General features: G+C 46.4%; 1 protein-coding gene across 3 annotated transcripts in view; it reads right to left on the minus strand.

Moving 5' to 3' along the window:
• Nucleotides 1–26,739, minus strand: part of LOC101937500 (protein DDI1 homolog 2) — a 40,459-nt gene extending 13,720 nt beyond the window's left edge. The window contains exons 1-7 of one of the 3 annotated variants that reach the window (XM_065575299.1): nt 26,510–26,739; nt 11,086–11,215; nt 9,390–9,623; nt 6,372–6,498; nt 2,848–2,975; nt 2,092–2,220; nt 89–192 (exon numbers count right to left, since the gene is read on the minus strand). In XM_065575299.1, coding sequence (XP_065431371.1) covers nt 89–192; nt 2,092–2,220; nt 2,848–2,975; nt 6,372–6,498; nt 9,390–9,623; nt 11,086–11,215; nt 26,510–26,647 — 990 coding nt within the window. In that variant the 5' untranslated portion in view covers nt 26,648–26,739. The remainder of the gene's footprint in view (nt 1–88; nt 193–2,091; nt 2,221–2,847; nt 2,976–6,371; nt 6,499–9,389; nt 9,624–11,085; nt 11,216–26,509) is intronic. The other 2 variants (XM_065575301.1, XM_065575300.1) reach the window with 2 other exon arrangements.
• Between the last annotated feature and the right edge of the window lie 530 nt (nt 26,740–27,269).

Here is a 27,269-nt window from a genome sequence, read left to right on the forward strand (position 1 = left end):
TTCATAAGGATGATAACAATTTTACATTGAAGGACTCACGGAAGAGCCAAGGATCGTTTGCGAAACAAGCACCAATGGATTCCATTACCTGATGTCTCTTAAGCATATCCAGTCCTAGAAGCATATCCATGGGTTGTTCTTCGAGGATAGAGAAAGAACACGGCAGAAAATCCCCTTCAATCTGAACCTGAGCTGAAGCACACAGAAAACACCCTGTTACCTGCCCTCCAGCCTCTAGAAGTGCTCAAGCACTGCAGCAGGAGGATTCTACTGTACGTATCTCTCTATCCAAGAGAAAGCTTATCAAGTCTCCGTGGGTAGGTTATGGAATCAGAGCACAATGCACATAGACTTGGCTGTGGAAAAGTCTACTCTGAGCCAGCCCTGGTGATTATTGTGAGTTTCTAGCCCCCAGGGGCTAATTATTCCCCCCCCCCTTTTATTTTAAAAGCTGACTGGATCTGCATTGCAGTAGGAACTGATCAACTAACCCCTCAAGCTAGAGCTAAAGAAGCTGCATGTAGCTGCTCAGGGTGTGGAATTTTGTTTTTGGTGCTTTAATTCACAGTCAACGTCTTAAGGAATAAAGAGAATATTTCCTTGTATGGCATTTTCTTCAGACAAACCTATGCAAGAACACGGATATCTTGAAGTGCTCTCCTCACTGCGGAAAGAGAGACACTCAGCTGCACTGGAATTCTGCCCTGAACAATTCACACTGCCCATTACCCCCATCCTGATCCCCCATACCAAAGAATAAAGCTATTTATAACCCGTTAGCACCAGGAATCAAGGTTTCCTCAGTATTTGTATGGGGGCTCTAGACCTACCGGAATTAAAGTGTTAGGATCACTGTATGAAAACATTAAACATGATGGAGTCCTGGTTATTGTGTCTCTGGTGTAAGAATTTATCAAGATCACATTAAGCTCACCCACTCTATAGCAGTTCCCAAAGTTTACAGCAGGGGTCTCAAACACACGGCCCGCGAGGTTATTTTCTGTGGCCCGCGAGCTCCTCACAGTCCCCCACCCTCCCTCAGCGTTTACCTAGAGCAGCTCCGGCCTGACGCGCACCGGGGGCAGGGCAGGCTCCCTGCCTGCCTGCCCTCCTCCTGCGCCGCTCCGGGAAGCGGATGGAACCTGGGGAAGGAGAGGCACAGGGGTGTGTGTGTGTGCCGATGTTGCTTCAGGCTCTGCCCCCCCAGCAACTCCCATTGGCCACAGTTCCCGGCCAATGGGGGCAGTGCCTGAAGCAACAGCAACACACACCCCCCTGTGCCCCTGCTCCCCCATGTTCCCGGAGTGGCTCGGGGGCAGGGCAGGCAGGCAGGGAGCCTGCCCTGCCCCCGGTGCGCGCCAGGCCAAAGCCCGCCCCCCGAACCTCTCCTGCAGTCGAACCTCCTGCCCTGAGCCCCTTGCCGTACCCTGCACCCCGAGACCCCCTGCGACACCCCTCCTGCACCCCAACCCTCTGCCCTGAACCCCCCTGCTGCATCCCACACCCCTCCTGCACCCCGCACCCCTCCTGCACCCCAACCCTTCCCTGAGCCACCTGCCGCACCGAACCCCCTGCTGCACCCCAACCCCCTGCCCTGAGCCTTTGCTGCACCCCGACCCCTTGCCATACCCTGCATCCTGACCCCCTGCCCTGAGCCCCCTGTTGCACCCTGCACCTCTCCTGCACCCCAACCCCCTTCCAAGCCGCCTGCCGCACCCTGCACTGAACCCCCTCCTGCACCCCAACCCCCTGCCAAGCCCCCTGCCACACCCCTCCTGCACCCCAACCCCCGCCGCACCCCTCATCCCTCCTGCACCCCCTGGGGCCAGGGAGGAGGCGGAGTTGGGGTGGGGATTTTGGGGAAGGGGTTGGAATGGGGGCAGGGAAGGGGCGGAGTGGGGGCGGGGCTGAGGGCAGCTGGGGGGAGGTGTCAGTAATGCAGCCCTCGAGCCAATGTACTCATCCTCATGTGGCCCTCATGGTCATTTGAGTTTGAGACCCCTGGTTAACAGTATCAAAGCAGACACTCTTTGGCGCCAAGCAGAGCCGCAGCCGTTACAGGTAACGTTATCCTGTTGTACCGCTACTTACCTAGGTGCACTCTGCCAATGATTTTCTGTGTGCCCACTCCCTTCGCAATGCCTGCCCAGCGCCGGTCCACCAGTCTCATTATGTTACACCTTTCAGCACAAGCTTGGCTCATAATGGTCATTTGGGCACCTACCAGAGACAAGAGGAGTTAGCAATATTTAAAAACAACCAAGGGGTAGTTTAAAAATTTTGATCTCCTCCAGTACAGGAATTTTAATCTAAGACTCAGTAGCAGGCAGGGAATTACATTATGGCATAAAGGCATTTGATTATACCATGGCTCTGTGTGTATACACAAAGGCCACCCACTGTCACCTGAAGACTGTTATGGCTATGGAGTTATAATAAAGCTGAATACTTACACTGAGATCTACAGATGAAAAGTGTTATGTTATAAAGGAAAGGAAATCTCAGTTTTATAGTTAGGGAAACTGAGGCACATAGGAAGAGTGACTTGTCCAAGGTTACACAGCTGGCCAGCGGCAAAGGCAAGATTAGAACCCAGGAATTCTGATTCCTGGTCATGTTTTAACCACAACACACATCGCAAATATTTTTAATTAGGTTGAATAATGACAGAAAGTACATTCAGATTTTAATTAGATCCTTTTAAATCTCGTAACAATTCTTTAATGTGGAAAGGGAATGTTATAAATTGACTTATTGTGGGGTTTACTATTTTCTGGAGAAGGGGGAGCAGGGAGAGCAGAAAGAGCGTAAAGAGATTTAAAATGGGGAGACTGGGGGGAGAATCACCTGAGTCAACAAAGGCTTTCACTGGATGTCCATTGACTTTGCAGTTAATATAGAGCATCACCACCTGGCCAAAGCTCTCTGGGGCCTCTTCCATAGCTATTGTCATGTTCTCTTCAATATTTTGTTGCCTGAATTAAATGAAAACCAGAAACCGGAATCATGTCTTCCATGAGCAGAAATGGCATATTTATAAAGCCTCCCCTTTACAAGGATTACAAACAGATTTGTCATCTTCCCTCTCCCCACTACCACCAGTTATGAAGAGCTTGTGAAAGGAGTACTTCAGCAGTTAAACACCAGCCTACTTAGCAGATGTTAGCAAAAGATCTTGCCTTAATCCAGAGGCATCAGGTTGCTGGCAAGCAGGAAGGAAAGAATGTTCCTTGTAGCACTTTAAAGAGACCCAATGCAGCAGTCTGGAGTAAAGTGGTCAGATGCACTTTAGCACCTGGAGACCTGCAACTGATTCTCTGTTCACAACAAAATCCTGTCATTACAGAGTTAATAAAAATAACTCAGGGGCAAAAGGCTGCACATTCGTTAGTCATTCTGCTACAACACTAGGATCCCAAAAAGTTAGGTTTCAAAATGCTTGTATAACATTTCAGTAGATTCTTCCCTTTTGCAAGTATCAGGGTTGGGACAGGTTACATGAAACTCTTGTGAGTGCCGTGACAGCACCACAAATTCTCTCTCCAAATTCAAGGCTACAAAAAGGAACACAAGATAGATATAAGCCAAATGAAATGCAGCTCCGTGCCTGCAGCAACCCTGAGCATGTTGGGTGTCTGCAGCTCCCCGCCAGAAATAGCTCATCTACCAATATAGAAGGGTCTCTAGTTTAAAGAGATAGGTTCCCTTTTTTTTCAGTAGGAGGGAAGATACCTGCCCTTTTCCTACCTTATAGAAATTCTCCCTCCACCACAGGAAGGTGGAATGCAACTCCCTTTGGAGGCGGTCAGTGATATTCCATACACCTTCTAGAAGGGGACACTGGAGAGGAATATGCAGTGCTCTAAGACGTGGCTGCTTGGGAACTGAAGGTGGATGTGGTGGGGCGATCATCCTGCTCCGGCCCTGAAGGGGTTAAAACAGCCCTGGGAAAGGGCTGCCCCGCAGAGCCATGGGGTAGGTTGATTGGGAAGGCAGCCACAGCTGGGGCCACACCCAATTAGGAGACAGCTGTCCCTATAAAAGGGCTGTGAACAAGGGAGCTGGGGCAGGCTCTCTCTAGCTGTGGAGAGAGAAGGGCACCTGAGGTAGAGTGGTGCTGGGGAAAGGCAAGAGGAGCTGGGGAGCTCCAGCCTGGCAACTCCCCAGGCTGCAGGCCTTTTGCAAGGCCTACAGAGGCACTGGGGCTACAGAGGTGCAGTCTGGGGTTAGGCCGAGGCAGCTGGTCCAACCCCCTTGCCAGTGATGAGTGGCCATTACAGACTGCAGTTTGCCCCAGGGAGTGGGGGCTAGGTGATGACTGGCAGTGGTCACTGAGGCAAGGTGGGGTTTAGAGGGTTGGGGGTTCCCCTGGGAGGGGAGACCCAGACTGTGGGTTCCTGCTGGGGCAGAACCCCAGGGTAAGGGGCACCAGGGTCTGAGAGGGACACGGGGCCAGGGCAGGCAAGACACCGGCCTGCAGAGGGCGCTCCATATGCTGGAAAAGAGCTAATTCCCAGGCGACCAGCAGGAGGCGCCGCACTGGTGAGTCTCACATTGCTACAGTGGACAACTGCAAAGCAGCATATTACACAGCCACTAGGCTGCCCTGGCTTTATTTACTCATGATCTAGCTCAAAGCAACACCTATTGGCCCGCTTACAGTACATAAGATTAAGTCAGTCTGAAGCAAGAAGTGTATGTGACTGGCAGATATTTAGTATCAGCCTAATTACAGCAAACCCGGTTTCCTCCCCCCCCTCCCAATTTTCTTTAAAATGTGCATGAAGGTTAGAAACATGGCTCTGTAAAATGCGGCATTTATTATGCTGCACACAGCATCTGCTCCCAACCCATCTTTTCATGGGGACAAAATCGAATAGAGGGGTTTGAGTCAGGTGATCAGAGACTAATACCGAGAACTAGCATCTCCCAGGTTCTAATCCCCACTGTCACTAAATGACTGTCTAGCTGTGGGCAAATCACTTGCTCTTTCTGCCTCAGTTTCCCCGTCTCTATAAAACAACTTAAATAGCTCATGGGGATGTTTTGTTTAGTCAGCGTTTGAACAGCACTGTGAAATACTGAAAAATTCTTAACATGTACATAGTGCAAAATGCTTTATTATAGTGTAATGTATTATTGATTATTTTCCCTATTACTAATGCATGTTTAGCCCTGCCAAGTCTGCAAAACCAATATGAGCCTATTGTATGAAGCAGAATGTCTTCATACATCAGCAAAACTGCTTACTGTGTTCTGATTCAAAAATGTATTGTTGATCATGTAAGAAACAGAAGAATTAGACCGCCTCTCCCACAGGCAGTACCTAGCTGAGCCTGTAGCACTGGCAGTGAGAGAAGCCTGGTTCGGACTTACAGACTCTGAAGTTACATACAAAAGATACAAAGGGGAAGTAAACCAGGGGCAGCATGGTGCCATTTTTACAGAGCCACTTTTCTGACAATGACTATGCTTGAAATCTGCAACTAAGCAGAGACTTGGGCTATATCTGCACTACCAAACTTACAGCCGCCCAGTGGAGAGGCAGCTTATACTGACAGGAGGAGTTCCTGTTGGTGTAGAGAAACCACCTCCCCAGTGTTAGCTATGCTGACAAGAAGCACTCTTCGGTCAGAAGCATCTACACCGGGAGCTATGCCAGCGTAAGTTTTAAGTGTAGACCAAGCCTCGATGGGTATGTCTACACAGCAATTAGACACCCAGGGCTGGCCTGGGCCTGCTGACCCATGCCTATGGGGCTCAGGCTGCGGGCTGTTTCACTGCTGTGTAGCTGTCCAGGATCGGGCTGGAGCTTGAGCTCTAGGACCCTGTGAAGTGAGCCCAGAAGTCTACATAGCAGTGAAACAGTCCTGCAGCCCGAGTCAGCAGGCACAGGCCAGCCGCGAGTTTTTCTTTGTTGCGTAGACATACCCAGGAGACATGGGTTAGGGGTTACATTTGCAAGTCCTGCTGCTCAGGCTTGAGGGGATCCAATATACCCCAAGCAGCTACTTGCAGGGTCTCCAGGGAACTTTGGTTAAGCAGTTTCTATGCAGTGCTCTCTACTGGCTAGTTCATGGAGACGCACCGCAGAATTGGGAAAGGTCCCTGAAAAAGAACCAAGACTCTGACTGGATTTTGGGAAATTGCAGTCCCCGTGTCGAGAGAGATGACCAAGACTGCCTCTACTCTGACGGCTATGGGGAGGTGAGACCACGCCACCAAAAGAAGTGACAGAGTCAACAAATAGGAGACAATGCTGCATCTACTCTGCCCCTCTTGATTCCATCTAGACCCCAAAAATGCATTTTCAACTGGAATAGGGTCCCACAAAGGGGTCCAGAGCTCTCCCTTGGACTTAGGTTTGCTACCGTATGTCCTCTTCTATCTTTGCCTGAGCCTCAAGATCAAAAGGGTCAGCTGAAAACAGACGGATTCTCTCCTGCTCCCGGCGGGCTCGGTCCTGTTGCTGCTCCACCAGCACCCTGGTAAATTTCTCTGCAGTAACAAAAACAGATATAAACACCATAGTTAGATGCACAGACACTCTTTACTGGAAATTACTCTTACAAATGAAAAGCTATTAAACTTGTAGCAAAACAGTGTCTTTTAAAGAGTTGGCCACCATTGAAAGGTAAAGTGACTAGTGCGATCAGCAGTGGGCTCTATTTCAGGGCTCCTTGAAAAACCAGCCAGCACAGACAGAACTCACGGGCTTGATCACGTACTCGCTCGAGATTCCCACTTTGTCTCCCATCTCAGTGGACTGAACTGCTTCGCATTGGGCCTGATGCCCAACAGCCTACGTAGACATACCAGCGTTCTCAGGTTCCGAATGAACTCAAGTTACCCTACATTTATCTTTCCATTGTCTGCAAATAAATGTAATGTGCAGAGACACTATTTAAATCAAAGAGCTGCTATTAAAGAATATTTTCATTGCTTTACGGCAGCAAGATCTACCCAACGATATCATGCAAGAACATCTCCAAAAGCAGCAAACAAGTTACATCCAGAATAGGAGTCAGAAATTCAGCATTTGTATTCTTCTAGTCTAGTCTAAATTATTCATTCGTACGTAGAACAATCTTTAGTCAAACATTTTTTTCAATTAGGAGAAACTGAAGTCACAATAACCATGATACTTAACATTTCTCTCATAGATCTCAAAACGCTTTACGAAAGTGGATGTCATTACCCATACTCATTTTAACATGAGGAAATGGAGGCACCAAGGTCAGTTGGTTTACACAACGTCACAAAGAGTCAGTGGCATAGCCAGGAATGCATTCCAGGTCTTCTGAATCCCAGTGTGGTGCGCTGTGCATTGGACCATGTTGCCGACAAAACCAGATGTTCTGCCAAAAAGACAGCAGCAGAACTCACTGGCCATAGATTAATTTTGCATCTGAGCAAAGTCAAAGTTCTATGACACTGGAGGCTTCAAACAGTAGTCTTATTTTAAAACCAAATAACATAGGCCAAGATTTACAAATCTGAGTTCTTACAGTTAGATTCCTAAAGCTACACTTAACTGGAGTTAAGAAGTGGTCACTTTTGAAAAAAAATTAGGCGCACAACTTTTAGATACCAAGGGTCGAAAATTTCAGCCATGGTTTTTCAAGGTTTGTACACAACAAAATGCATTCCTAACACCTCTTGTATTCAGAAATCAGAACAGTTGTGTCAACAGTAGCTAGTGCTTTCACTTCAGGAAATGCAGTGGTTCCAAATACACCTGGCCTTGAAAACTTATTTACTCCGCAAGGAGTAGGATGTTTTGATTTCCATGGCGCCATGCTCTGTATAGCTGGTGCCTTCTGATGTACTGTAATGCATCTAACACAATCACATATGCATTGAAGCTTGATGTATTTTGGACACTGCAGTGAGAGCAGATCTGGATATCTGCCCAAATGCTGATAGCAAATACTGACAGTATAACCTGATAATCCATCCTATGAATGCACAGAGCTGTACCAAATCTGAATTATGAGAGTTTACTGTACAGATTAGACAAGAAAAGCGGCAGATGAACTAGTCCTGGGATCCTGTAGTTAGTGTTCTGCACCACTACCACTGAGCGTGTCCTTGCGCCATCAAGGGCGGCAAGCTCTAGAAGCAGTGCTCTCATCCTAGGATGGGGAGGAAGAACATCTCACGTGGTTCTGCAACAAGCTCTCCGCTATAGGACACACACTGCTAGGCTCAAAAGAGAGGGCCAATGAAAGACAATTGTTATGGAAAGTAAAGGATTTGCTTTAGTAACATGGCATACAGTATTGTGCATTACTGTGTTCCCTTGCTCTTTGCAATTGTTCATATATATAAAATCAATATAGAGAATTTAAAAAAGCCATGTAGCTCTCTCCTCCAGCCTTCCTGTACTGGAAGTCACCAGCCTGCAGTCTTTGAAAAGGAGAAAAATTGGGGAGAGGCTCTTCTATAGAGTGCTTTTTCCTTCCATCATCTCTCCCAAACCTCCCCATTAGTAGCCAAGTTCTTGATAAGCTGTTTCCCACAAATGGATCTCTAGTAAGGGTTTATAACCATGCATTTTAATGCCTCCAAATGATCTGTTTTCATACTAAATGAGCTCTGTTATTGCAAAAATAAATAAAATAAAGCTCAAATAAGACAAGGTGTGAGCAGCAAAGAACAGGTGTTCACCAGCAGAACATGGAGGGCATCATACCACTAAGTCTGCCAAGTGCACCACCCTCTTAGATAGCACCCAGAAGGATTTTAACAAGTGGTTTCTAAAAAAGCCAAATTTAAATTTTTTTAAAAAGACATTTAAGGAAACTCTTTAAAAGGAATAGTGAAATAAACACTGTTTACTGGTTCCCAGGGCGACCACAAGGCTGCCAGATTAGGTGCCTGCCAGTGAGATACGAAGCCTTTCTTATTTAGGTTTTTTTATGTCCATGTCTGTAGTGACATATTCATATCTTCCAGGCTTTTGCAAGGGAGGTAGGATGGGATTTAAAATGAGCTATTTCCTGTCTGGGTCGTAGAGAGCTAGGGGTGGTAACACAATTACCACCAATTGGTACAGTTGGCAGGAGGCTCAGTACAGAGGCCAGGGATGGAACTGGCCCTAAAAACTGATCTCACCCCCCAGACGTGATCCCTCCAAGAAAGGGGACAAGGCATATCAGCAGTCACGTGGAGGAAGTTTGCAAAGCTGTTGCTAGCTAGTGCTATTCCTGTTCTGGGGATGGGGGAATTCCATCTCCAATGCTGTCAGCATTAAACTCACTGAGAAGCCATTGTGTGACTGAACACCCATAACTACTTCTTACTAGAATTCAGTACAGATAGACGTTACCACCTAACAGCCTCAGACAAAACAAGGAAGAACCAATCGCCTCCAAATCCCAATTTACCAAGGTCTCCACTGAGCAGCGCCTCAGCCAGGGGTGGATTGCGTTCTTTCAGCAGGGACAGCTCGTGGGGATTGGCAAGCAACATGTCCCGTAACAGTGCTGGATTGTCCAAGCCCTGAGGGGATGAAGGTGTATCCGGAGGTGATGGGCGAGGACGCTGCGCTGGTTGCTGCTCCTGCAGCTGCGCTGACGTCCCAGGCACTGTAATGCTGCTGAAGTCTATCCTGGGCAGACCTGAAGGAAAAACGAGTTAACAGTTGGACCATTTCACATTCTCAGCTGCTGTGGACAATGCAGTGAAAAGCGGTGGAATGGTTGAACAAACTACGCTAACATTTCACGTCCATAGCAATTCATGTCTGAGCTTCACTGCCTCACCAACATATTCAGGTTAGTGGGTTAGGAATACTATCACATATTTATGTAACTGATCTATTCACATATCTGGCCCATTTTACGGGGAAACTCACTTAACCCCCTCCAACTCAGAGATATGCATACCACCAATCTACCTCACGAGGGGGTTATGAAGCTTAACAGCGTCTGTAAAGCACTTCTGAATTCCTCACATGAAAGAAGATACTGTAGTAAGAAAAATATTACTGAAGTCCTGCACTGCCGCCACCAATCTTCCAGCTGAGGCAGAGTTGGGACCTTTACGGCCATTCCCCTGCTATAACCTGCGGTCAACATGGGGGGAGGGATAGCTCAGTGGTTTGAGCATTGGCCTGCTAAACCCAGGGTTGTGAGTTCAATCCTTGAGGGGGCCACTTGGGGATCTGGGGCAAAATCAGTACTTGGTCCTGCTAGTGAAGGCAGGGGGCTGGACTTGATGACCTTTCAAGGTCCCTTCCAGTTCTAGGAGATGGGATATCTCCATTAATTTTTTGTAAGGGATACAATTATAATGGAAACTCTTAGGACTAAGAATTAAAGGGGGAAGGGTAGTAGAAGTAGGACTCCAATTCCATACTATGGGGCTTGAGGAACCTTTTGAATATATATTGCATCATGTGATTGGGTCTGCTAAGCTTCAGCATCTCTGTGCATTAGTAACAATATGTACTCAGAGCACACATTGCCACAGCCCTCTACTGTGTAGGAGCAGCACAGACTGCATATTATTGCACCATTATACTGAATGGGAGGGGAACAGGAAAATCCACATGATTTCACAGAAGCTGCTTTCTGAACAAAATTATTTTGGTCACTTTTCTCCCACCCCCAAACAACAAACTAAATCATGCCTACTTATCACTGCAAGAAGTAAACCCTTTAAGTATCCAAAGCAAAGAAAAAGCCCACCCCCAAACAAGAACAGTTTTGCCTGATGAGGGTGGCTATTGTGAAGTTTCTCAAGCACTTGTATGAAATGCATTATACACATATAAAGTAGTATTTTGGTGTATTTATTTATCAATGAACCAACGTTCTGCCCCAAGTATATTTTTCATCACCAAGTTCTTAACTCTCTGAAAAAGGGGGCGTTTTAAATGTAATACATTAGTAGACCCGTGACAGGACAGCATTAGTTAAGTTTCACACACATCAATAAATAAAACCTCCAGAGCATTAAGAGGCTAAACAGCCACAATTTAAAGGTAATCTTCTGGGTACAATGGACATCTGGGTACAGCCAAGGGGACTGCAAGACAACAGCCGGTAGCCCAGCGAGTTAGTCTGAAGAGTTTCTCACCTGGAAACGGGACTGGAGGCCGTGGCTCTGCATTCTCCTTTTGCTGTAAAATCACCACATCCCCATCTTTCAAGCCATAGGAGGCCAATGATCTGTGGTTGTCAGTTAGAGGCCTCTCTGCATAGACAATCTGTACATAGGGAGAGAGACAGGGTGATAGGAAACAAGCTTATACATGGCACAAAGTGAACTGACAGCAAGACCCTAAATGGTGATTTTACTTAGGAACATTAAATCTGATTCACTATAAATTTGAAGATGAATCCAAAAGAATTACGGGTAAGTGTGCAATTCTCATCAGACTGCTGCAAATCAAATGCCCTGTGCACTAGGCAGATATAGCCCAAGAAATAAGTATGCAGATCTCCCATCCTAAAAATGATGGCAGCAATAAAGCATTTAACTTGACAAATTTTAAGGCAGAAGTGTTGAATACTGGACAGGATAGGAGGACATGAGGTCTTCAGTGGAATTCTGAATATGTAGACATGACTTTCCAGAACACCCAGTTTCACAGAAACTTACATTATCATTAACTTATGTCAATGCGCAATAAATTCTAAAGTCAGAAGGGACCAACAGATCATCCAGCCTGACCCCCTGTATGTCACAGGCCAACACCATCCGCACACTAAATCCAACAACTGGAGTTAGACCAAAGTAATACAGCCCACCGGAGACTAGCCTACTATGTGCCGCATGGGGAGACTAAGAGGGACTAAGGGGCACCAGTGCAACGGCAGGGAAATGATTAAATAAGATGTACCCAGATAATCCTAGCAAGTGACCCTCTCTCTCACGCTGCAGAGGAAGGCAAAAAACCCCCTAAAGTCACTGTCAATCAGACCTGGGGGAAAATTCCTCCCCAACCCCAAATATAGTAATCTGTTAGACCCTGAGCCATCTCTGACTGTTGTAGATATCTGCGAATAGCAATCGTGGATAGGCCATATGCCACAGTATGCAACCTCATCATATCATCCCCTCCATAAACCTGTCAGACTCAGTCTTGAAACAAATTAGGTTGCACTAACTACTCCCTTTGAAGAAGTGAGGTTTTTACCCACGAAAGCTTATGCCCAAATAAATCTGTTCGTCTTTAAGGTGCCACTAGACTCCTTGTTTTTGTACTCCCTTTGAAGGGTCTTCTAGAACTTCACTCCTCTGATGGTTAGAAATCTTCATCTAATTTCAACTTGGTGAAGGCCAGTTTAAATCCATTTGTTCTTGTGCCAGCATTGGCCCTTAACTTAAATAACTCCTCTCCCACCCGGGTGTATTTATAGAGAGCAATCCTATCTCTCCAGAGCCTTCAGTTAGGCTAAACAACCCAAGCTCCAAGTCTCCTCACATAAGGTAAATTCTCCATTTCTCTGATCATCCTAGCACCCCTTCTCTGCACTTGTTCCAGTTTGAATTCATCTCTCAAACATGGGAGACCAGAATTGCATGCAGTAGTCCAGATGAGGTCCTCCAGTTAATATCAGAGACATTTAAAAAACATGAGGCGTCCTTATGGCACCTTAGAGACTAACAAATTTATTTGGGCCTAAGCTTTCGTGGGCTAAAACCCACTTCATCAGATGCATGAAGTGAAAAAAACAGTAAGCAGTATATGTATTACAGCACATGAAAAGATGGGAGTTGCCTTACCAAATGGGGGGGTGGGGGGGGGGGGGGGAGAGGGTCAGTGCTAACGAGGCCAATTGAATCAAGGTGGAAGTGGCCTATTTTCAACAGTTGACAAGATGGGGTAAATATCAATAGAGGGAAAATTACTTTTTGTAGTGCTAACAAGGCCAATTATGGGAGAAATTAAAGTCTCCCATAATCACACAATTCCCAGTAGTATCTCTCTCACTGGGCTATCCATAACCAAAGCAGATCCTGGGGGTCTGTAACAGACCCCAAGCACTATCCCAGTGGAGTCTGTTTCCATTCTTCTCCAAAATGATTTTGACCCAAACATTCCATTCCATCACTTCTAAGTTCTTTACAGTCTACCTCATCAACAACATACAGTGCTACTACATCACATTTATCTTTATTTCTGTCTCTCCTGACCAGCACATACCCTTCAAAACCTGTACTCCAGTCATGACTACTATTCCACCATGCTTCCATTAACCCTATAATACCTGGTTTCACCTCCTGCACCATTAGGTCTAGTTCTTCCCATTTGCAACCCAGGCTCCTTGCATTGGAGTACAGACATCTCAGCTGTTTCTGCTTGGCCTTACCCAGGTTCTTCACCTGATTAGGCACAACCATTTTACTGCCAGTATCTCCTACCTGACAGTGCCAGTACCAATGACAGTATCAATCTTTCCTCTCATTGTCCATTCTCCTCCTCTCTATCCACTTACTTGATTTCCCTCCTGCTAAATATTAGAATCAGGTGTGGAGATTATATGAGCAGCTCCAAATCATTTCCCCCAAATTCTTAATTTAAAGCTCATTTAATCAATTATGCCAGCTTCCATCCCAGAAGTCTATGACCCTCTCTACTCAGGTGGAGTCCATCCCATGTGAACAGCTGAATGTTCCTAGTGGTCGAACATTCCAAAGCCCTCCTTATAGCACCACCGCCTGAGCCATCTGATGATCATCATCATAATCTCATCTTGCCTTTGCTCTCCGCCTCTATGGACAAGTAGACTCCCACTGAAGATCACTTAAACCTCCATTTCCTTAAGCATCTTCCCCAGCCAGTCTTCCTTGATGTGTCCCAGTGAGAATCTAGCAATATCATTTGTTCCCACATGAAACCACATGGTTTCTTTCCTGCTCCCATTAGGATCCTCTTCAGCGGGGTGGATTTGATTTGATCATGGATTTAATCATTTACTCAGGAAGACTCGATTTAATCATGGATTCTACATAAAAGTGCATTCTTGTTGGTTCTTATAACCTTAATACATATTCTTCACAACTCAGAGATAGATGTAGGTTTCATTTTTAGAAGGTACACACTATACATTTTTAAAGTGATTTATTTTGAAAACTTTTCAGATTAGTTTTACAGCTATATCTGAAAATGAATGATCGTTTGGTTATTTCATTTACCAAAGGTAACTGAAGCAGATATTTATGAAGTCACTGGGAGGTGAATTATCTCCAATTCAGCAGGTTAATCATTAATATTTGGAGGATTCTCTTGCCATGCTGTATTAGGAGGAAAACATCACCAGACAGACATTTAAATTGTTTTATTTAACTAAAACAACAATGTTGTGTATTCTGGATTTTTTTCTTCAACAGCAAACATACAATATTTTAACAAAACAAGCATATGAATTTTTGAATTTAAACATTCAAGTTTTTTAAAATCAGGTTTGTTTTTTTTTAAATTGTTTTTAACTAAAATAGTTAAATGAAATATAAAAAAACAAAAAAATTAAATTGACTATGTCAGCCAGGTCAATATGAGAAACAAAATATTGGCTTCTGCAGCTAACTCAATTGTCTTCACCTTCATTTTCCTGTTTGTTCATAATCTGGAAAAGAAAAACAAGGTTTCCTGCTTTTTCAGGTCTCAAATGATTTCTCCATTTGTAATGAATTAGTCCAAAGGAAGAAAATATTCTTTCTACACCGGCAGAAGAAGCTACTGCTGTTAAAAGTGAGATTATCACTTCAACAGTCTCTGAATCCAAGTGCTTAAGTGACTTCCACCAGTTCACCGGTGTGACTTTCCTTAAATCATCATCAGCAAACATGTGTCTTGAATGGTTCTTATTCCCAAACTGAGTCTCTTTTATGGCCTGCTGTCATTCTAGGTTTTCCCTTCTAGTGAGAGAATGGTATGGTAAATCTCAGATCAATGAAGGCTACACTCAGAAAGACCTCAAGACTTCTGGAATATGCTGCTCAAACAGTTTCCCTTTTGTTTCTACTGCCCGTCCCTCCCTTCTCACATTTATCTTCAGACTTCTTCTCCTTGTCCAGATCTATTCCGCCCCCAACAATCTTCTATTCATTGAACTTTTTGAAACTTTGCACTTTTAGAGAGAGGTAAGGGACTGACTCTCTGTACACAAATTTGCAGAGGGACAATAGGCTTGAGGTCTGTTATTTCTCACCTCTATATATTATTTATTTAAAAACATTTTTCCTGTTAACAAGCATATTATCTCTGGAGAGAGAAATCCACAGTTTGAGAACTGCAAAACTAAGCTTCTCCGATGGGGTATCTTCTAGACTGAGCACTGAGTCCCATTGGGTAGATAGAAAGATTAACCTAAATAATCTATACAGAAGCCCCTGGGACCCCATAAGATTGGGTCCCTAATCCATGAACTATTGGAACTCATTTACAAAACTTTTCTTAAACATTACATGGATATATTGTCTCACACTCTGGAATTAGAATTTATAATCCCTATTCCATGATGAGATATCTTTGAGCTATAATGTATCTTAATTAAAACTATCTTTAGTTTGGGACAACCGGCCCTAAAGAGCCCTCCCACCTTTGCAAGTCCAGACAATGTCCATGCTGCACAGGTTGCTGCCACCTCCTCATCTACTCTCTTTCTCAAAAAGCTGAATGATGGGCAATCTAACTATATACATAAAAAAGCTCCAAAGGACAGAATGAAAGAACAAACAATGAGGGATGAACTAAAGTCAATGCATCTGATCTGAATTAAGGAGCTGCATGCTGATTGGGTCACTCACCCCTTTACACCCTTGGAAGACTCAGGGATGGGAAGGAGGAGAGAGTGGCGCCAAATGACTATGCTCAAGGCAGAGCCATCTTGATCCCACAAGTGGCCATGTACAGAGGCTACACTCAGAGAAGAATACAGGACCTTCTCATTCACTGTTCAATCTTGCTGAGCAATGGGAGAGGCCATCAGGTCTGCTGTGCAAACGAGGAGATATTAGGATTAACCACTGCAAGTACCCAAGTTTCTTCAGTACTGTATTCTGGTTTATACTGCAGACTTGCAAGCTTACCTTAAAATCTTTTGCTTCTAAAACACCAGAATTTGACTAGTGTTATTTCTAAAATCTGACATTTGCATTCTCAGAATATTTCAGGCTCCGGAAGATAAAAAAAGCTGGAGCTGGATTTGAAATAGGATTGTCCAAAACATGAAGTAGGTGCTGTTAAAACAGATGCACGTTTCCAAAGCAGTTAGAACAAAACTGTATTTGAATTATGCTGGAGGCTGATGCCTGGATTCAGTGTGGATAAAATCATTTTTGTTTTAAATTAGTTTTTTTTTATTTTGTTAAACTATGAAAAGTTTTTCTTTTTAAAAATAAACCTGATTAAAATGAAATCTGACTTTAATACAAAATATTTTAAGTCCTAAACACATTATAATCTCTTAAATCTTTTAAATTAAAAAAAAAAATGCTGAATCCATGTGCTCTATCAAAAACTGAGTTAAAGGCTGCTTTGCTATATAAAGAAAGAATCAGAGCAAAACCATCCATTTTGAGGTCAACATAAGAACATAAGAACAGCTTTACTGGGTCAGACCAAAGGTCCATTCAGCCCAGTATCCTGTCTACCGACAGTGGCCAATGCCAGGTGCCCCAGAGGGATTGAACCTAACAGGCAATGATCAAGTGATCTCTCTCCTGCCATCCATCTCCACCCTCTGACAAACAGAGGCTAGAGACACCATTCCTTACCCATCCTGGCTAATAGCCATTAATGGACTTAACCTCCATGAATTTAGCTAGTTCTCTTTTAAACCCTGTTATAGTCCTAGCCTTCACAACCTCCTCAGGCAAGGAGTTCCACAGGTTGACTGTGTGCTGTGTGAAGAACTTCTTTTTATTTGTTTTAAACCTGCTGCCCATTAATTTCATTTGGTGGCCCCTAGTTCTTATATTATGGGAACAATAACTTTTCCTTATTCACTTTCTCCACACCTCTCATGATTTTATATACCTCTATCATATCCCCCCTTAGTCTCCTCCTTTTGAAGCTGAAAAGTCCTAGCCTCTTTAATCTCTCCTCATATGGGACCCATTCCAAAACCCTAATCATTTTAGTTGCCCTTCTCTGAACCTTTTCTAATGACAGTATATCTTTTTTGAGATGAGACCACATCTGTACGCAGTATTCAAGATGTGGGTGTGCCATGGATTTATACAAGACCAATAAGATATTCTCCGTCATATTCTCTATCCCTTTTTTAATGATTCCTAACATCCTGTTTGCTTTATAAATATGGCACAATAGATCATGTACTGTCTTAAGGGCTTATTTTGTTTAATAAAAATATTTTATATGCTGTTTTGTGTTTAAATTCCAGTTATCATCCTAATGCAGCTTGACACAAATCATGAGCAAAAGGTTAATTATCTCGTAAATAAGCAGTAGATCAGTCACCATTTTCTAACATACTAAAAATGTGCAATTAATAATTAATAAGAATCTAAAATATTAAGCTATATAATTGCTTAAATAAATGTATATAGTTATACTGTAGTATCCTCCTACATAGCAAAAAGATGTGCCAAATCTACTGTAAAGGCTCTATTTAGCTGTAAAATCAACATGTTTTAATAGTTATATCAACCAATGAGAATGCACCTTTCTTTAGAAAAAGAAAGGAAGTACAAATGGAAGAGCTGATTAAAATAAATGATTTAAATAGAGACTTTCCATTTGATTATTTAAATTAGGATTTACTTTGATTTAAATCAATCCACCTTGGCTGGATTAGAAACGAACGTGATTTCTCCCCACCCTCTAAATACATTATTGACAACATCAATTAATATTACACTACACTAGTCTTGTAGGCCCATTTATACTTCCTAAGCTCTTTTGATCCAGGGCATGTGTACATTTTGTTGCATTTTAAATCATCAGAGAAGAAACATTACAACAAATTCTTACAGGCATTATGAAGCTTTGTTTGTGAGGAGATGATTTTTAAAGCAGCATCTCACATAACTAATACACCACACCCAGTGGTGCACCACATGAGTTAGTCATGCCACTGACAGGGAAAAAAACAAGCTAGGAATAAACCTGACCTGCAGCTGTAAATCTTAAATGACAGTTTCTTCATATGGATAGTCTGGGAGATACAACTTAATCAGTTTAAGAGAGATTTAGCCTGTCTTCTTGCTTGGATTGGATTTTTAAACTTTCCACCTTAACAGCTCAAAGCATGAATTAAGCACACACCAGTTATTCCTCAGCAGAGCAACTTAACACACTCTTAACCATCCTCCTTTACAGGCAAAATAAGCTAATTTGACTTAGTGGCTTCTGTGTGGTATGAAACACTACAAAAGCAAACGCTGATGAGACAGCCCAGTACTAAGTCCCTAGCGTCTCTGAAGCTGAGCAGTGCTCCAGATCCCCCAACATTATGAAGTGCTCTGATTTTGCAAAGAATGCCTGACCAGGAAGGGAGCTAGCTTTCTGCTGCTTGAATGACAATACAGCAGGAAGACCTTTCCTTTAAAAGCAAGAACAAAAGCAGTGCAGATATTACAAACTCCACCCAACAAAACTATAACGTTTGTAAGCTATTGATCCATGCTGCTGAGGTCTCATGCTGGAAGAGCACCACCTCTGGTTGGTTCTAGCACCTGTACTACAATCTGTTTAATGATTCTCTCATCCATCAGCAGATTGATGGCGCTGAAAGGCACTATGTGCTCCCCCACCCTACTGTATTGATGAGATTCTGTGCTGGGCCTATGTGTACCATCACTGTCCACTCTCCATTCAGCTATGCATACTTTAGCCTGCCACAGATCTTCCACAGCTCTAGGAGTTTGGAGCTGCCCAGGCTTCATAGCAGGTTAAGACCAGCCCCAACTGATAGGCACCGCCTGGTACAGTCCAGGTCTTGGTCTAACACTGGTACATAATACCACCTAGCACTTTTCATCAGTAGATCTCAAAGTGCCTTACAAAGAGAGGTCAGTGACACTTCCTACTAGAGATCCCCAGGCAGCACATAAATAAATCAAAATCTAGAACGAGAACTCTTGCTCTAATTTTCAATAGGCTATCAACCAGTTTTTGCTCCCAAGTAATTGCAATCAAGAAAATGGATTAGCCGTAAAAGTAGCATGCTTTATAAATACCGAGAAGAGTAGTGTCAGCAACGTAAAAAGCTAGAGGTTGATGCAGTTATCTCTGCAGCACTGTACCGTGAGAAGCAGAGTTCTAAGCTCCTGGGGCCACCCACATCAGGTAACTCGTGACTGGTACTCAGAGAACTGTTGATGGGGTCCAGATCTCCTTAGGTGAAGTGTTATGAAAATGTGCAACCCAAGAGCAGGTCAGTAAATGGAGTTGGGATAGGGGCAGGGCCGGCTCCAGGGTTTTCGCCGCCCCAAGCAGCCAAAACAAACAAAAAAGCCGTGATCGCGATCTAAAAAAAAGCCGTGATCGCGATCTGCGGCGGCAATTCGGCGGGAGGCCCTTCACTCCCAGGCGGAGTGAGGGACCTTCCGCCGAATTGCTGCTGAATACCTGGACCTGCCGCCCCTCTCCGGAGCGACCGCTCCAAGCATCTGCTTGAGAAGCTAGTGCCTGGAGCCGGCCCTGGATAGGGGCTGAAAAAGGAAAGTAGATAAAATATTCATGATCCCAGAAGACTCCAAAATAAGTTCCAGCAGCATATTTTGTTCAGATTCTCCTCCCTTTCCAAATTCCGTTATAGGATAGATGGTGCACTCTGTTAGCCATACCAAATTAAAAAAAAAATAAAAATCACAAACTTGTTAGCAATCAAAAGGTGAATGGGAGGCAAAAATCTCACTATTCCCTTCACCTCCCTTGCCTTCTATTCCCCTCCACATGCCCTACTGGCTGCCTGCTCCACTTGCCTCCCTGTTCCTCCTTTCCTCACAAGTGTTTTTGTGCCACCCCTTTGGCTGTGAACATCTTCTCTGACTTTGTGCCACACAGCTTCAACTATCTCCATTAAATCTTTCCTCACAGTGCATCCTTTTTAGCAGCGTGGATTTGATTTAAATCATTAGTCAGGAAGACTCGATTTAATCATGGATTTCTACATAAAAGTGCATTCTTGTTGGTTGTTATAACCTTAATACATATTCTTCACAACTCAGAGATAGGACCACGCAAACAGGGCCTCATCTATGGCCTGCTGCCATTCTAGGTTTTCCCTTCTAGTGAGAGAATGGCATGGTAGATCTCAGATCAATGAAGGCTACACTCAGAAAGACCTCAAGACTGCTGGAATACGCTGCTCAAACAGTTTCACTTTTGTTTCTACTGCCTGTCCCTCCCTTCTCACATTTATCTTCAGACTTCTTCTCCTTGTCCAGATCTATTCCGCCCCCAACAATCTTCTATTCATTAAACTTTTTGAAACTTTGCACTTTTAGAGAGAGGTAAGGGACTGACTCTCTGTACACAAATTTGCAGAGGGACAATAGGCTTGAGGTCTGTTATTTCTCACCTCTATATATTATTTATTTAAAAACATTTTTTCTGTTAACAAGCGTGCTATCTCTGGAGACACAAATCTACAGTTTGAGAACTGCAAAACTAAGCATCTCTGATGGTATCTTCTAGACGGAGCACTGAGTCCAATTGGGTAGATAGAAAGATTCACCTAAATAATCTATACAGAAGCCCCTGGGACCCCATAAGATTGGGTCCCTAATCCATGAACTATTGGAACTCATTTACAAAACTTTTCTTAAACATTACATGAATATATTGTCTCATACTATAGAATTAGAATTTATAATCCCAATTTCATGATGAGATCTTTGAGCTATAATGTATCTTAATTTAGGGTTACCATATTTAACAAATAAAAAAAGAGGACCCTCCACAGGCCCTGGCCCCGCCCATTTCCCAGCCCTGCCCTAACCCCGCCCTTTCCCTGCCCCAACCCTGCCCTAACTCCGCCCCCTCCTCCCTCCCAGCCACGCGAAAAGGGCTGCCCGAGCGCTACCAGCTTCACGGTTTGCCGGGCAGCCCCCAGACCCTGCACCCCCGGCCGGCGCTTCCCCAGCGCAGCTGGAGCCCGGGAGGGGAAGCTCCCAGCTGGGGGCACAGGGTCTGGAGGCTGCCCGGCAAACCGTGAAGCCGGTAGCGCTTGGGCTTCGGGCAGCCCCTATGCCTCCGGACCCTGCACCCCCAGCCGGGCACTTCCCCTCCCGGGCTCCGGCGGCGCAGGGTCTGGAGGCATGGGGGTGCCCGAAGCCCGTAGCGCTTGGCTCTTAGAGCCAAAGAGTCAGGGGAGGAGCAGAGCCGCCGCGGCCGGAGACTCTGCTCCTCCCTTGACTCTTCGGCTCTGTTTAAGAGCCGAGCTGCCTGAGCGCTACCGGCTTCGGGCAGCCCCCATGCCTCCGGACCCTGCGCCGCCAGAGCCCAGGAGGGGAAGTGCCCGGCCGGCAGCTGGGGTCTGGAGGCAAGGGGGCTGCCTGAAGCCCATAGCGCTCGGGCAGCTCGGCTCTTAAACAGAGCCGAAGAGTCAGGGGAGGAGCAGAGCCACCATTTTCCCGGACATGTTCGGCTTTTTGGCAATTCCCCCCGGACGGGGGTTTGACTGCCGAAAAGCCGGACATGTCCGGGAAAAAACGGACATATGGTAACCCTACTTAATTAAAACTATCTTTAGATAGGTTTTTTCCTCAAAAAGCATTTTATCCAAAAAATCCAATTTAAATTAAAAAAAATCATTGATTTTTACCCAGCTTGCTTTTTAGTCAAGACTTTCAGCCCTCACTTTTCCCTGAACAGTAGTAAAATAAAATAAAGAACGCACATCATAAGAACATCAGTTTCTCATCACAACCCTTGGCCTTCCCCAATTCCTTGGTTTATTCCCCACTGTGTAATGTCTAATATGAATTGCACCTTCCTTGGGGCAGGAGCCTGACAATTTTGCTTTTAAAGCAACACGCCTCTGATCATTGTAAAAAGGGAGCTATGATAAAAATACTGCAAGAACAAGCCCCTGGGTTAAAAAACTGTCAGTTTAAGCAAGCACAGTCCTTCCTTACTGGAAACTGATCCTTGTCCTTAAGACAAGCTAGTCTTCCAATAAGTAAAATACAAATGGTATTTATATAGTTTCTTCCTATGAAAGATTGCAAAATGCTCTATAGAAAGAGGGGCTGACTAGAAAGGATGTTATACAGATATCGGCCCAGCAAATACATGGGCAGAAAGGGAAAATGACGGACAATAAAGGAGAGAATGGAAGGAAGCAGGAATTAGCAAGGGACAGGTAAATGGAAGCGAGGAGAGAAGCAGAGGTACTTATGATGGTGTTTGGAGTCAATTGCAGGTTATTTGACATAGATAACTGTAGAAGCTATTACATAAAACTTTAAAATTATTTGCTGAGAGGCAGCAGCTCAGAGGGAAAAAAATCCCAAAGACGGAGCAGCACAAGCAAGCAAGCGAGTACACGACCACCCATCATCTTAAAATAGAGTCAGTGTTGTCACGTTATCATTATGCAAGTAGCTGGAGGGACATATCTGAAAAACAAGAGGTGTTTACACTTCAGGCAGTTCTTCAGAAATTCAAGCCTCCAGTTGCAGGCATTTGTACATTCTCGCATGCAGCTAAGTTATGCTGGTCATTGGCAATAGGAAGAACACGGGATATTCATGTTTTTGTAATCACAGCTTTCCGGGTTAACTGCTACTTAATGGTCATGGGGTCCTCTTCCCCTGCAGGCAAACTGGAAGAACATGGACCAGGAGGGGCCTGGGATTCTGATTTTATTGTACCAGGACAAGTCTCATTTAAGAACATGTATCTGGAATTGATATTCATTCTCTGCATAAACATGAGTTGACAGCAGCGTAAAAAATTGGAATCTTTGTGATCCATCTTCCTTCGCTCCCCACTGAGAAAAATTAAGAGTTTTCCCTAAGGAACTCCACGGGCCTTGATTTTCTAATCTCATTTTAGACTACAGGGGTTAGATCAGTGATTTGATTCTGCAGTTACTTGGCTTTCGAATAGTGCAGCATGTCACTGGAAGCAGATAAGATATGGAGCCTTCCAGTACTAAGTAACTGGCATCAACTCACCCAAACTCAGAAGTGATCAAAAGTCAGCATTGAACCTGCATTGCCGGCATGGGAGCTACTGCACACCATATTTTCATGTTGTTTTTTAGATGTCCTTTATTATTATTATTATTATTCACATTTCTGTAGTGCTCAGATGCCCAAATCAGGATCCCATTGCACTACACAGGCTGAATATAAAGACACGGTTCAGGTCCTGAAGAGCTTATGACTTGATCTCCTGGGATTTTTGCATGTCTTAAAGTGTTGAACCAATTTCACTAAAACCTTGAGAGCAGCCAAGTTAAATACTCGGTTGTACAGGAAGCTAATAGAGAACAATAGCTCAGAAACAATAAGGCAACATGAAGGCTCAGACCTAGTAGCTTTTGGTGAGAAGTCTTAATTCCACTAGAAGTGGGGAGATTTCTCCCTTCCCCAAAATTAAGAGACTATCTGGGGAGGCAAATTAAGTTTACAGATGTGGCTTGATAGAGGCAACCACATCATTTAAATCTACCCATTCGCATGCCCACACAGGTCTGACTATTTGGGAAACAAAAGGACAGAAATATTTTATTTCTTTTAAAACTGTATTTTCCCAATGAACATCCTAAAACTTTACCCTAAATAATAATCACAACAAACCAGCCCTAATCGCCAATATATCTGGTGGCTGTTTGATGGCCTCCAGGAAATGAACGGAAGACCCTAGTCTAGAACTCAGTGGACACGTGTCCACACCACAAAACCGTCCACCGTAATCAAGCTCCTTACCGGCTCTATAAAGTGGCATCTGAACTATACCTCTCAACCCAATCACAAGGGAATGGGTGTGGAGGCGTCTCACCCAGGGCTGAGATGAGTCAGAGAACTTGGGCACTGTGGGGGAAAAGCTTATTATACTGCTGCTGCCCATACTGAACCTGTTGCAAAGAGAAACTGATATCAACCTCCAGGGCTGTCAATCTAACACACTTCACCAGCATTAGTATTCACATAAAATGTAACGTAAGGTTTTGGGCTGTATAAGCATATTTTCAGAAAGACCAAAAAAGCAAAGGCAATGATCACAGAATGCTCCATGCGCTCTGACAGGTATCTCCAGCCTCTGATCTGGTGTTATGAGAAAGGTGAGAGACGGCAGATATGGCACTGCACAAAAACACCGTCATCAGATCAGATGTGGACAGAAATGACAACCGGACATCAGCGATCAAACGCCAAATGGTGTGCAACCCTATCTTGGGTGGGTTGCATCCCCCTCTAATACACACCTAGCATTTGTTTTTTTCTCTTCTATTTTGGCAACACTTGTATAGCTTGTCATGTCAGTAAAGCCTTACTGAATTTGAACTTGACTGAGATAGTCTCTATGAAAGTCCCTAGACACCAGTTTTCACTTCAGCTGCCTCTCACACCCAAAAGGAAAGAAGTGAAAACCTCATTCTCACACACCCCAAACTGGTATTTCAGGCTTAAGAAGGGTTCGGGACCAAGTCAACCTGATGTACTAAGTGTTAGAAGAAATCTAAGGGAATTCTAATCCTAAAATGCTACCCCATTTCCTTAGTAGAATGAGGGAGAGGATGTTAATTAATTTCTTAGGTGGGCTGAAGGTGCAGCCAACTTCCTAGTAGCAACTCTAGGAAGGGACCTGCGAGGCCAGCCTCTTCACCCCAAAACTCACACAATCCTCATCACTCTTAAAGGGCAGAGAAATCCTCCCTCTCCCTTCTCTCCAGGGACTCAGATGGTTCTTGGAAACTAGATGGGGAGTCTCACCTGGCTTGCAGGTTTAAAATGGGGCAGTGGGAGACAGCCAGGGACGTTGGAGAGACTGGAGTCTGGGAGAGACTGTTCTAGCAATAAAGTGGATTTGGTGGGTCCGAAGACCTTTCCACAAGGGAAGAAAAGGGTCTAAATGTGGCTGTCAGTGGATCCAAAACCCACCCAAGAACAGAATAGAGGGGTCTCTATTATGAGGGAGAGAAAGTCTCCAGGCTTTGCATCTCTGGGTCTGGGATGGTGAGGTGGAAGAGAAAGACTCTGGCTCCATTGATTGGAAGATGTGTCCTGAAAATAGGTGGAGGGATCCTACAAATATGGTGGAGAGTCACTTCTTGGGGAGATGAGGTCCCCTGTCCTTTGGCTACCATGAGCCAGAGTAGAAGGGGTCACTCCCTAGACGAGATCCCATGGCAGTCCTAAAAGAGAGGGGATGAAACCTAAGGTCCCCCCCAGCTGTTGGGTGTAGGAATGGAGGGTTAACAAGGCATGGCTGTCCTTCTGCAAGGAAGGGGCCCCAGGTCCCCCAAAGATTGGAGATGGGGAGAGACCTACTCTCAAGGTTCCTTAATTCCACAACACACTCTCAGTCACAGAAACACCGGGAAGATCCCCCTCCCAGAGGCCCCGCTGGCTCTTAGCCTTGGGGATCCTGGGATGAGCCGAGCTCCCCCAGCGCCTCGTCTGATGCTACTGCAGGGGTACCAGGGAGGGGCAGAGGCTAGAACACGGGGGTCTCGCTCTCCCTGGGTCACTCTGTCCCTGAGAGGCTGGGGGAGGAGACAGGCCCCAAGCACTTTCCCCAGTATGTGTCTCTCTCTGCAAGTCCTCTCCAGGGCCAGGAAATACACGTGGGGTCTCCCCAGGCTGTGGGCAAGGGGGCCCGGCGGGAGGAGAAGGGGTCTCCCCCCGGTGGGGAATGAGGGGACTGGGTGGGGGGACCAAGTAGGGGAATGGGGGGGACCAGGTAGGGGAATGGGGACAGGGCAAGGGGGGGGTCTCCCCCTGGCGGGGAATGAGGGAACTGGGTGGGGGGAAGGGGATGGAGCGGGGAGACCAGGCAGAGGAATAGGGGGGGCCCGGCGGGAGAAGGGGGACCGGGAGGGGGGGGTCTCCCCGGGGCGGGGGGCGAGGGGACCGGGCGGGGGGCCTGGCGGGGGAAGGGGGGTTTCCCCGCGGCGGGGGGCGAGGGAACCGGGCGGGGGGCCTGGCGGGAGAGAGGGGGGTCTCCCCGGGGCGGGGGGCCCGGCGGGGGAAGGGGGACCGGGAGAGGGGGGTCTCCCCGCGGCGAGGGGACCCGGCGGGAGAAGGGGGACCGGGAGAGGGGGGTCTCCCCGGGGCGGGGGGCCTGGCGGGAGAAGGGGGACGGGGAGAGGGGGGTCTCCCCGGGGCGGGGGGCCCGGCGGGGGAAGGGGGACCGGGAGAGGGGGGTCTCCCCGCGGCGAGGGGACCCGGCGGGAGAAGGGGGACCGGGAGAGGGGGGTCTCCCCGGGGCGGGGGGCCCGGCGGGGGAAGGGGGACCGGGAGAGGGGGGTCTCCCCGCGGCGAGGGGACCCGGCGGGAGAAGGGGGACCGGGAGAGGGGGGTCTCCCCGGGGCGGGGGGCCCGGCGGGAGAGAGGGGGGTCCCCTCACCTGGCTCTCGGCCGCGGGGATGCCGGACTCCAGCTCGCAGAGCGCCCGGAAGTTCTGCAGCTCGAAGTCGGCGTCCACCTGCAGGGAGAAGGTGAGCTCGGAGCGGTCCCGGCGCAGGCAGAACACGGTGAGCAGCATGGCCGGGCCGGAGCGGTCCGCCACCCGCAGCGCCTCCGCCCGCCCGCCGCCGCCAAGCGCCGCGCCCGCCCGACCCGCCGCTGTCGCAAAAGCCCCGCCCGGCCGGCGCTGTCGCGCGCTGCCGGAAGTGACTCGGGCGGGGTCAGCTCCGTTCCCCGGCGCGGAGCCGGGACTCCCTGGCCGCGGGCGGGCGGCCCCCCAGGGCCCCCGCCGCCGGCTCCTCCCGTCCGCCCCTGCCCGCCGCCGGCAGCGTTCCCGGGCCCCCGCCCCTGCTCTGCCCCAGCCGCTCTCCCTGCGGGGAGGCTGGGGGAGCCGGTCCGGCTCCAGAGGTTTTTAATTCCTCGCTTCAATTGAGTCTTATAACCTCCAAGCTGGGCTGGGGAATTATCTTATGCAAACCCCCAAACTCACCGAATAAAGACATTACACCGCCTGCCCCCCGCCCGGCTGCTGGGGTGTGGTTTCCAGCCCTGCCCCTGGACTTTCTCGCAGCCCTTTAGTACCCAGGATTTTTCCTCGGTGAAAGTACTTGTAAAACCATCACCAAGCCGCCTCGTGACTGTCGTTCTGATAAACTAAGCAGCTTGAGCTCCTCGAGTCTCTTACTGCAAGGCATAGTTTC

Source organism: Chrysemys picta, chromosome 21, assembly GCF_011386835.1.
Source record: "Chrysemys picta bellii isolate R12L10 chromosome 21, ASM1138683v2, whole genome shotgun sequence".
Classification (NCBI taxonomy): domain Eukaryota; kingdom Metazoa; phylum Chordata; order Testudines; family Emydidae; genus Chrysemys; species Chrysemys picta.